Here is a 12,269-nt window from a genome sequence, read left to right as displayed (position 1 = left end):
CAGTTATTAACAACCACACCTAAAAGGAAAGCAAACTAAAAGGACAGCTAGATCAGGAGTGGAAACATAGAAATGAAGATCTCAAGGAGGGTTAGCAACAGGGGAGTGGGAGGAGGAGAAGGGTGGAGAAGGTACAGAAAATAAGTAGCATAGACAGTAGATAGAAAATAGATGGGGGGGCAAGAATAGCATGGGAAATATAGAATCTAAAGGACTTGAGACACATGGTCATAAACTAAAGGGGGGGGTAATGGTGGGGATGGGGGGGTAGGGTGGAGGGGAATGAAAGGGGGAATAGAACAACTGTAACAGCATAATCAATAAAAAATTAAAAAAAATAAGCATGTCCTTATGTGAAGACAAAAAAAATTAAGGGTACAATTCACAACATATTCACCTAAGAAGTTTCACTAAGGAGCTACATTCCTGAATACCAGATGTTCCGTGGTTTTATGTGTTTCCTGGTATGATTTGCCTCTAAGAGGCTTGACTTCAAACTTTTTCCAGGCTAAAATAATCTCAGCCATGCTCAAGAATGTTAGAATTTTGATCACTGACTGTCATGAGCTACAGTGACTGGAAGTGTTTTTAAGAGAATCCTTTTTATACACACTGATATTCTTTCAAACATGCCTCCACAATGTAAGTAGGATAACAGCCATGCTGAAAAAGTTTTGGTTAAGACTTTTAAATTCTGCAACACATTTCAAATTTAACACCTGCTAGTTTGCTCTTGACATGCCCTTAATCAGAAACAGAAATAAGCATTTCAGATGCTTTCCAAAGATTATAGCCTGTTGGATCTAATTTTGAAAGAGTTTATTTATTTTAGACAGAGAGAAAGAGAAAGAGAGGAAGACAAACATCAGTTTCTGGTTACCTCTCATGCCTGGCCCACAACCTACATATATGCCCTGACTGGGAATCGAACCCTTGGTCCTTTGGTTAGCAGGTCAGCACTCAATCCACTGAGCCACACCAGCCAGGGCTGTTAGATTTAATTTTTATAAGTTTCCTGATATGACAGGTAGTCCCTCCATTCCTCTGCATTCTAGGTTTTATAGACCTGTAATCTAGGTCTCCAGATAGTGTTAACTATTTGTTTTAATCACACTTTGGTGGCACATCCTTAACTTTTATTCAGAATCACGTTAAGAGGTAGTTTTAAAACTTAACGCTGTATCTGATATCGACAGTACTTCCTATTCCCTTTCTCTCTGTGCCATATGCAGTAAAGCTCTTCAAAGAATATGGCGTGGCCTCTCGGAACTAAGTGCACCTCTACCTTCCTGTCTCTGCAGTGAAGAGTCCAAGGGTTACAATGAATGTGTCTCCGTGTGCAGGTGACAACCTGGCTGGGGAGAGGGGGCACTTAAGAAAGAAGACAATAGGACTTATGGATTTCTTCAAACTCAGGTATAGAAATTCAGCAAATTAAAAAACAAAGTTATCAGTATGTTTTGGAGCCAGCTCAAATGACAAAAGTTAAAAGAAATAAAGAAAATGAAAAGTCGTTCCACATAAGAGAGTAAGAGTCCAGACCAGCCACCCCTGGGACAGTCACCAGAACATCCACCTGCTCATGGGGACGGAGTTGAGAGGCGAACGCTGAGAATGAGGAAGAAGGGGAGGGAGGCCCCCGGAAGGGGTCCGGGCCAGTGAGAGCTGCAACCCGTGCGTGAGCTGTGGAGGCGCACTACAGACCTGGGCAGGTCTGGGGGACGCGGCTGTGCAGGTCATGCTCCGCACGGTGTGCAGCACGCGGGGACTTGGGAAATTTACAGGGCAAGCCTGGGCTCCCGTTAGTCACACAGAAGCGAGATTAGAAAGACGATCATCTGGTGAGCACAACTGTTATGGAATTCTAAGTACATGGTTACAGTTGTTGACATACAGTGAAAAATGAGGAATACATGACTGTTTTATCTGCCACCAGCCTCTTTGGAAAAGCCATATACCTAAAGCACACACACCCAACACCCACTCATGCTGCCACCAAACCACAACCGTGCCACAAAGTAAGGGACAACCATGTCTTGGCCCCCCGAGGCCTCCCCTGCCAGATTGCGGGGAAGCAGATGATTAAAGGAACAGCAGGTTGTCACAGCTGGTACTGAGCCACGTGAATAACCCCAACCAGACAGAGTGCGCTGCTCTCAGGGCACAGACGGCCGTTTATCCAGGGAGCCAGTGACACGGATTCTGTGATTTGCATTTACTCACCCTCCCGCCTCCCGCCCAGACTCCAAAGCACAGAGCTTTGCAGTAGCACCAGCGCAGCGAAAACCTGCACTACCAACCTGGAGGAAACTCTTTCAAAGACAGACAGACCTGAGCACACTAACTCCCACCCACCTCAGTGTTAGGTGAAGAGTCGGGGTCGGCAGTCACCAGCCCTTTCCAAGTGAGTATCAAGTTAACAAATGTAGACTAGTCAGTTGTACCCACTAGACCTTCTAGAGGAAAACACTTTCTAAATCTCTGGTTCTCCAAATGGGAGGCACAAGAGTTAGCAAAAGAATCAATAAAAACCCAGACTCCAAGGCGCCCCGTGGAGCCTCTGGTCGCCCAGGCCAGGGTGGAGCGCTGTGGCCTCTGGTGAGTCTCGGGCCCTTCCTCTGGACAGCGCTGCTATAGACGACCCAGCTAATTACAACCCAGTTTTAAAGTCTACTGAACATACAGGTATCGTGGTTCAATTAATTATTCAACAGCAAAAGCAAACACCCTACATGGTACCATACTGGGCTAGTGAGCAAGAAACCAGATTTTAAAAAACATCCAAACTGCTCCCTGGCTGGTGTAGCTCAGTGGATTGAGCACGGGCCTGTGAAGCAAAGGGTGGCCAGTTCGATTCCCAGTCAGGGCACATGCCTGGGTTGAAGGACAGGTCCCCAGGGGGAGACACATGAGAAGCAACCACACATTGATGTTTCTCTCCCACTCTTTCTCCTTCCCTTCTCCTCTCTCTAAAAATAAATAAATAAAATATTTTTTAAAAATCCAAACTGCAAAGTTGCCAACCAGATGAGGTTTTCAGGCTCCAGCATCCCACAGCCCCAGACCCCGCGGCCGGGGAAGGACTTGCAGGAGGGCAGACTCAGAGGAGAAGGCCAAGGGCACCTGCTGCGCACCCGAGTGTGGCTGCACGGAGGCCAGGGTCCTGCAGCTCCCGCCCCCGGTGGGACCGCTGAGGAAGAGACGCACGCCCGTCTCCAGGAAGGGATTCTGAGACACCGGGCAAAACCTGTGTGGAAGGGGGTCCGACGAGGCAGCCCCCCACTGACCTACAGACCAATGCAACCCCCATCACAAGTCACTTCGCCAAAAACGGACAAGATAACCCTAAAATTTATACAGGACCACACAAGACGAAGAATGGCATGTTTTTAAAGGAACGAACTTGGAGGACTCACATCTCACAGTTTTAGAGCTTACTACAAAGCTACGGGGAAATCAAGGTAATGTGGTAACAGCACAAGAACAGACATACAGATCAACAGATTCTAATTGAGAGGCCAGAAATAAATCCATATGTTTAAGGTCAATTAATTTCTTCTTAAACTGCCGATTTCAGTGAGAGGGAGAGAGACATCGACTTGCTGCTCCACTCACTGATGCATCACCAGTTGCCCTATTACACGCCCTGACCGGGGACCCACAACCTTGGCGCATCGATGCTCTAACCAATGGCAGTACCTGACCAGGGGAGGGTGAGTGACCGACTTCTGAGAAGTGTACCACGGCCCCTCCACGGGGGAGGGATGGCCTTTGTCACACATGGTGCTGGGACAACGGGGTATTCCCACGCAAAAGAATTCATCTGGACCCTACCTTCACACCATACACAAAAATTAACTCAAAACGGATCAATGATACAAATGTGAGAGCTAAAAGTACAGAACAGTGAGAAGGAAGCCGAGGTGAAACTGCACCTGACCCTGGATTAGGCAACAGTTACCAGATGTGAGACCTACAGCATGAGAACCAGAGAGAACACCGACCACCTCCTGCAGGTCAGAGGGCACGGCCACAGGCAGCGAGAGGACAGGCCGCAGAGCGGGAGAGCGTAGCTAGAAGTCACCGGTCTGGTCAGGGTCTCTGCACAGAGTGAGTTCTCGTAACCCAACCACAGAGAGACAAGTGGTCCAAACCGAAAACGGACAAACGATGTAAAAACACAGTTCTCCAAAGACACACAAATGGCCAACACGCACATGAAAAGGTATTCAACATCATTAGCCTTTAAGGAAATGCAAATTAAAACCACAATGCAATACTACTGCACAGCCACTGGGAAAAGGAAAAGTGTGACAAAGATACGGACACTAGCAAGCTTGGCAAACGTGAGGGAACGGAACCCTTGGACACTGCTGGCAGGAATGCGCAGTGGGGCAGCCGCTGTGGAAGACACCTTGGCGGTTTCTTTTCTTTTCTTTTTAAAGGTTTTATTTATTTATTTTTAGAGAGAGGGGAAGGGAGGGAGAAAGAGAGGGAGAGAAACATCACTGTATGTGGTTGCCTCTCATTTGGCCACATTGGGGACCTGGCCCAAAACCCAGGCATGTGCCCCGACTGGGAATCAAACTGGTGACCCTTTGGTTCACAGCCCGTGCTCAGTCCACTGAACTACACCAGCCAGGGCATCTTGGCAGTGTCTTACAAAACTAAACACATTCTTACCGTATCTTCCAGTGATCATGCTCCTTGGTATTTACCCAAATGAGCTGAAAACTTCCATGTACACAAAACCTGCACACAATTTTAACGGTTTTATCCATAACTGCCAAGACTTGGAAGCAACCAAGATGCGCTGCAATAGGTGAATGGGTAAGTGAACCACGGTACATGCATACAACGGAGTCTCACTCTGCAGTAAAAAGACCTGAGTACCACAGTAAGCTACCACTTCACCCCCATCAGGGCGACTACTAGAAAGAGCAAAACATAAAAAACAACTGTTGGTGGGGATGTGGGAGAACTGGAATCCCCATGCACTGCTGATTGGAATTCAAAATGGTGCAGCTGCTGTGTAGAAAAGTGTAACAACAGTTCCTCCAAAAATTAAACACAGAAAGACCACGTAATCCAGCCAAACTTCACGTGGGTGCGTCCTCCGGAGCACTGAGAGCAGAAACCCAGAGCTATAAACCAGGAGTCACAGAGCATTACTCAACAGCCAAAAGGCAGAAATAAACCAACTGCCCACTAACAAATGAACAGAAGAACAAACTGTGCTGTGTGCACACCACAAATACGAGGGCGGACCCCCAAAAGGAATTTATTTATAAGAACCTGTGCATTTATTCTCACGTGTTTAAAATTCAGTCCCCTTCAGCTACTCTCCATCTGATGCAATACACCTATCCAGACTTTCTTCCACTGCTAAAAAGTCTTTACTTTTTTTTCAAAGTCTTTATTCATTTTTAGAGAGGAGGGAAGGGAGGGAGAAAGAGAGGGAGAGAAACCTCAATGTGTGGTTGCCTCTCACATGCCCCTCACCAGGGACCTGATCCTCAAACCCAGGCACGTGCCCTGACTGGGAATCGAACCAGCAACCCTTCAGTTCACGGGCTGGCACTCAATACATTGAGCCACACCAGCCAAGTCTGAAAATAGTCTTTAAACTTGTTGATTTTGATGCCTTTTGGAGCTTCTGCTGTTTTTTTTGTTTGTTTCATATCTTCTACATCATCAAAACGTTTCCCCTTGAGGACATTTTTCATCCATGGAAACAAAACAAAGTCACTCAGGGTGAGATCAGGCAGTAGGGAGGGTGGGGCGTGGGGCTCATGCTGTTTTGGGTCAGACACTGTCGAACACTCAGCGTGGTGTGGGCAGGTGCGTTCGTAAATCACCCATCATGAAATGGGCACATGCACTGAGTCTTCAAAAAAGTTCACTGAAGCCAAACGCGGCCGCTCACAACAACGCCAGCTGGCGCACTGCTGCAGTTGGGTTCCTAGAACACTCACCTAGCGGGGGAAGCCTGTCCTACAAGGGGCCCGCCCTCCAGAAGAAAATTCCATTTTGGGGGGGTACCCCCTCGTATTTTTCAGCCTTAAAAAGAAATGAAATTCTAATATATGCCACACATGGATGAACCTTAGACATTACGCTAAGCAAACTGAAGCAGACGCAAAAGGACAAATATTACCTAATTCGAACGAGGTGCCTAGAAGTGCCAAATTCAGAGAGAGAAAGTAGAGTAGTGGATGGAAGGAGGAGGGAAATGTGGAACTACTGTCCCGCATGAACAATGCTGAACAAATCAGACCAGTATCACAACTACATGATCTGACAGTCACGTTACTAGTTACCACACGTGAAGTTTCCTTCCAAACCTAAGAGAGAAATGTCTTTTTTAAAAGTTAATCTTTATTGTATTTTTTCCATTAACAAGTATCTGATTACTATAGTATCAAGGCACTCTGTATTAATCGTATGTGGAAAGTTGAGCATAGCAGAAGTTATTTCACATCTAATATGTAACTTAGGCCCTGGCTGGTGTAGCTCAGTGGACTGAGCGTGGGCCTGTGAACCAGAGGATCACGGTTCGATTCCCAGTCAGGGCACATGCCTGGGTTGCAGGCCAGCTGCCAGAAGGGGAAGCATGAGAGGCAACCGTACATTGATGTTTGTCTCCCTCTCTCCTTCCCTTCCCCTCTAAAGATAAATAAAGTAAAATCTGTTAAGAAATATGTCACTCAGCAGGACTTGTGCTAGCCAGAATACGTTATTCTTAACAGGGTCGACTGTGTTCAGCACAAACTCACACCGTCCAGAAGAGCTGAGTCGTCCCGTGAAAGTGCAGTCAACTACTGCGAAGGGTCTGCAGGCCGCGACCACAGTCGGCAGCACTGAGGTGATGTGCAGGGCGCCCGGCCGGCCCGGGGACACCGGGCGGCGCCCTGTGAAGTGTGCCTGTCCGAGCCCTGCGCGGTGCACCCAAGACCAGGCCAACGTAACACTGAATGTAAACTGTAATTGAAAAGTAAACTTCTTTAAAAGACTTTATTTATTTATCTTTAGAGTGGAAGGAAAAGACAGAAGGAGAGAAATGTCAATGTGTGGTTGCCTCTGGTCAGTCCCCTGCTGGGAACCAGCCTGCAACCCAGGCATGTGCCCGGACTGGGAATCGAACCGCGATCGTGTGGTTCGCAGGCCCGTGCTCAATCCACTGAGCTACACCAGCCAGGGCTGAAAAATAAAAATTTTTAATGTGAAATAAAAAGGTCTGTATACAGCACGTGACTCACTGAGGAAAAAATGGAAGACATTTTACGTGACAGAAACCCTGAGTCACGCATATGGCCTCCACCTCTTGCCTCTTCCCCGCACACTTCCTGCTTCCTGCGCTGGAGACCGAGCCCACCCACACCGCTGACCGCTGCGGCAGGTCCTATTTATGAGTGTGGCACAGAAGTGAACTCTGAATCACATTTTATTTTTATGTTCGATTTCAGAACCCTGCCTCCACTGTAGCCACCCGAGCCAGCGTGCTGGCACAAGCCCTAGAAGTCAGCGGTCGGTCTGAGTGCCGTCAGGCGGGCTGTCACGAGGAACAGTCTTGTTCCGGACCCGTCCTGGCCCGAGCAGCTGCCAATACCTCCTGGTGAGGGGGTACTAACACTGGTGGGTCTGAGAAGCCCCCCAGGCCCCGCTGCAGTCGGGCCCCAGGGTGTGGCTGAGGTCAGCGCCGCAAAGCCGCTGCCCGGCCGGCCCAGCGCTGTGTGAACCGGACCAGCCGGAGACCCTGCGTCACGCCACTGCACGACGTCCAGAGGGTTAGGGTCCCAAGCACCCCCATATCCTTGCTCAGGGTGACCCCCCAAACCCAACTGTCCAGGAGCCATCTCTGTAGCATACGCAGGTGGAAATGACCACAAGGTGACCTCGGCCCCCTGGGGGAGGGGCTTCGCACTGCACCCCGTGCAGCTAGTGTGCAGACCAGCGTCACCATGGTAACGCTCCTGGGGTCTGCTGGGTGGGGATGAGGAACTGTCTAGCTCCGACCCCGCAGTCCTGCTGTCTGCCTTGGCGCCCAGAGTGCCAGGGGCCTGGAGTGTAAAAACCACGTGCTCCCTAAAACTGATCACCAGAACCGCCCTCCAGACTGAAGTGCCGCGCAGATACCGGCCAACCTCAGGCCCTGCCCATCTGTGCAGGAGCCGCTCCCAGTGCAGCCCGGTCCGCGCGGGACCCCGTGGCCCAGGGCAGATGCCTACAGAGTCTGCACGCCTGAGGCTCGGAGCAACGGGACCCAGAGTTTCAGGAGTGACAACTGGTTTTTAGAACACTGTGTGAGAACCTAAAAAGATAACCTACATGGTTTGACAAGTTAATTTATTTTAAATGGCAAGGCCCTCATGAAAGCAGTATTATTCTTCAGTTCAGTAGTTTGACTCTAGATACTAATTAATCAAAATAAATAATTTTTTAAAACTCAGTGTACAGTAGAAACCCCCCAAGTCACCCCCACTGACGTGACCTGCTGTCCCCAGGGGCCTGGCGCAGCCTCACTGCAAACCCTGCGGACGCCCCCGGCAGGGTGGAAGCTGCGCGGTTCCCAAGGGCTGGTTCTTTTCCGCCCGCCCTGTTTATAAAAGTGGAAACTGAAATTCTCTAATTTATTCAAAATCACAGACATCACTGAAATGTGGCTGTACAAAGACACTTGTTATTTCCATGAAACCTAAATTAAATGTTTTGGGAAGTTGCTTTAAAAATACCGTTTAGAGGAGTTGGGGGAAAAAAGGAATAATTATGTTTCTCTCTCTCTCCGTTTAAAATTTTAGAGGTACTAGTTTATTTAAATTAAAAAAATACCGTTTCAGGTCAGGTGTGACAGAAACAACTAGAAAGAATGGGGGAGAATCATAAGAATCTGGAATGACCCTTCAACCACATCTTGTACCCGTGTTTATGTTCTTACTCTGCTTTAAACATAAATTGGAATTATAAACAACAGACCCATATTTAAAACAAACAAACAAAAAGCCCTGGCCTTACTTCAAAATTGCTAAGTGAATGCACACTTATTAAATTTTAAAATAAAATTTCTTATGTGTGACTCTTTATGTACGATGCCCTCTTTAATCAACTGTGCCAACTGCAGTCCTACTGCCAGGGCCAGTGACCCAGCCAGGCTTCCACGGCAAACCCCAAACGGCAGGGCAGTGCCGCTGGGTGAGAGGGTAAGAAAACACCTGCACGCACCACAAAGCAGATGAACGTGGAAACATGTTTCAAACCCGTGCAAAAATCAAAAATAATGGACCCCAATTACGTAAAAACTGCGTAAACATCAATGAAGATCATAAGACGACAGAGAGTAGAACAGTTGTGTGAGTGTGGCAACACAATAAACTAGGTGTTTAGTATCACATTTTCTTTCATGAGTTTTACGAGTCATTTGGAAGCCCTGGCCAGGTGGTGGTTGGTTAGAACATCACCCCAGTGCACCAGGATTGCGGGTTCCAACCCTGGTCAGGGCACATGCAAGAAGCAACCAATGAATGCACAAATAAAGGGTACAACAAATTGATGTTTCTCTCAAATCAATATTTTGAAGTCATTTTGATGTAATTTTGTTTAGAACAGTAACCTACCTTGGGGTCCTTTAAATATGAGTCAATATTTAAGAATACACACACATGCCCTGGCCACACGGCTCGGTTGGTTAGAGCATCACCCCGTGCGCCAAAAGGCTGTGGGTTCCATCCCTGGTCACAGCATGTGCGGGAGGCAACCCACTGACGTTTCTCTCTCACGTGGGTGTTTATCTCTCTCTCTCAAATCAACGAACGCGTTCTCGGGTGAGGACTGAAAACACCCCAGCGCTAGCAGCTGCCTGGGCTGCCCTGCACCTCGGCAGGTGTCCCGCCGCGGGGAGAGGAGCAGCCGCGGCTGGTCGGCACTCTGGGCCCGGTTCACACCGACTCCGTTGTGAACCATACTGGGATGCCAGCAGAGTTGAAAATAAGTAAGTAAGTAAATAAATAAATTTTAAAAACTTAAAAAACCATCACATATGAGACTTCATTGTTTAAATCTAATATCCTTGAAAAAACACAATTCAAGAGACTAAATTAAATTGTATTATAAACAGAAAATTCATTATGTGACTCTCATGCGCATCTTATTAAGTACGAAATCCCTAACGACAGGCGGGCTTCTGTTTATTTACATGTATGCAGCAGGTTCGGACCTGTCCCAAGGGCAACTGTTTAGAATACCTGGCTCCTGCCCTGGCCAGCAGCTCAGCTGGCTGGGGGTCGTCGCCGGGGCACAGGCCTGGGTTGCAGGTTCAGTCCCCAGTCAGGGCACATATGAAAGGCAACCAACTGATAATGTCTCTCTGTCACATCAGTGCTTCTCTCCCTCTTTCTTCCTCCCTTCTCCTCTCTATAAACCCTCTCTCCCTGCCTCTCTAAAAATAATGAAAAAATGTACCTGGGTGAGGATTTAAAAATAAGAAACTAAAAAAAAATACATATATAAACAAAACAAAACATCGATCTCTTAAAAAGCATTCACAAGTAGCTGCTTCTTGGAACGGGTCAGGGAAGAGAGGTCACTCCTTAAGAGCGCACTGGTACCACGTGAGCACGCGAACCACAAGTATAAACCACCTGCGACGCACATGCCGTTGCACAGGAAGCCACCACCATACTCAATACAACCGCCTCCGCCAAGGACAGTACCTGGGGCTGAGGAGAGGCGCTGCCCGTGCGGGGGCCCCTGAGAGAGGAGCCCCAAGTAGCTGAGCACCACGAACTTGGTCTCGTAGTGAAAGCCCGCGGGCACAGCAGCAGAGGACGCCATGGGGCGGCAGCGGCGCTCCAGGAGGGTCTGCGGGCAGAGGTGCGCAACCTACGGCAGAGACGTGTTCTTTCAGTGTAAAGTCGGTTATGAGCCAGGACATTTTTCCCACGGACTCCAATTAGTCAACTAAATACCAAAATAAGTACTTGTCAGACTCCTCTTCCCAGTAATGTTTCGAAAGTGCACTTTACTTACCAGTGGTCGTGCCCCACCCCCACCGCAGCGCACGTTCTCTCCTCTTCTTACTAAAAACGCCTCCTCAGCGTCAGCGAGGCCCCTGGCCCCCCAGCTGCAGTCTGTCTCCCAGCCTCCTTTGCGCCGTGATGCTCCACGGCCTCAAGCCCCGCGCAGGCCCGTGAGCAGACAGTCTGCTCTCTGCACCGTGTGGGTCTTTCCTGAGACTTCCTGCTCCCTTCTTTCTAGGACTTGAGAATGTGAACGTGGCAGACACCTCGCTGTGACGTGCAAACCAGGACGCCACTGTAGAGGACCGTGAAGCAGCCGGACAGAAGACTCCTGGGTCCCTGGATGACCACATGCAGCACAGAGGCCTGGGCAGCCTTGACAACTGGCTCCTGGTCTGGACTGTCACTGAAGCTCCTATTTTCTGAATCTCTTTGTCAGGCCTCCTAACTTGTTTCCTAATCAACACGAGTACAGTTTTTTCACACAGACTTAGCAGCGGTTTTACCTGCCATGTACCTTTTAAAAAAAGATTGATTTACTTAGAGAGAGAGGAGAAGGGAAGGAGAAAGAGGCAGAGAGAAACACTGATGTGTGAGAGAAAACATCAATGAGTTGCCTTTCATACACACCCCAACCAGGAGGACCGGTGACTCAGGCCTGTGCCCTGAGCGGGAACTGAACCAGGGACCTTTCAGTTTGGAGGATGACACTGAACACCAGTCACGACAGCATGGTATCATTAACTATAGTCCCCATACTGTACACTTTATCCCCACAAATGACTGACCCTTACTGTGTACCTTACTAATTGTTTCCACCTAAAGTGTCTTAGTAAGAGGTTTCCAAATACCTTTGTTTCCCACTGAAAACAAAATATGGACTGCTTTAAGATCTCAAGAATTATCCAGTAAAAGAAAAAGGTGTGGATAATGAGCAAACATTAGGAATAAAGACAGGCAAGGCTGGCAAAAGCTAAGATCTGTAACGAACAGAGAAATGTGCTAGAACGATTAATGTTTCTATCTACTGGGGGCAGTGCTATAAAATTACACCAAAATACCCACCAAGTCAAACAACATGCCTTGGACTGCCCAGTTCAGCTTCAGAAGTCCCCGTAAGCGTCACAGAGGCATTTCAACGCGTTACTGCCTTCTCCAAAGGAAGGGGCAAGTGCTGCAGCTGACACCACAGAACACAGGCAACACCCCCATGTTCTTGCGGGGCGTGCAGAACATCCGGTCACACTTGCACTCCAC

The 12,269-nt window shown here is 48.3% G+C and overlaps 1 protein-coding gene across 5 annotated transcripts in view; it reads right to left on the bottom strand.

Moving 5' to 3' along the window:
* BCL2L13 (BCL2 like 13) overlaps positions 1-12,269 on the bottom strand; it is a 46,031-nt gene that overhangs the window by 26,968 nt on the left and 6,794 nt on the right. For 4 of the 5 annotated variants that reach the window (XR_008391681.1, XM_053665582.1, XM_037138669.2 and 1 more), the window contains exon 2: positions 10,707-10,875. Coding sequence is in view for 3 of the 5 variants with exons in the window: in XM_053665582.1 (XP_053521557.1) it covers positions 10,707-10,827 (121 nt within the window). In the remaining 2 variants the exon portion in view is untranslated. Of the gene's footprint in view, positions 1-10,706; positions 10,876-12,269 lie in introns of those variants that run through there. The other variant, XM_053665580.1, reaches the window with a different exon arrangement.

The sequence above is a fragment of the Artibeus jamaicensis genome, unplaced genomic scaffold (genome assembly GCF_021234435.1).
Source record: "Artibeus jamaicensis isolate MK-2021 breed Jamaican fruit bat unplaced genomic scaffold, CSHL_Jam_final contig_415, whole genome shotgun sequence".
Classification (NCBI taxonomy): domain Eukaryota; kingdom Metazoa; phylum Chordata; class Mammalia; order Chiroptera; family Phyllostomidae; genus Artibeus; species Artibeus jamaicensis.
This window is presented reverse-complemented; position numbering and strand designations above follow the sequence as displayed.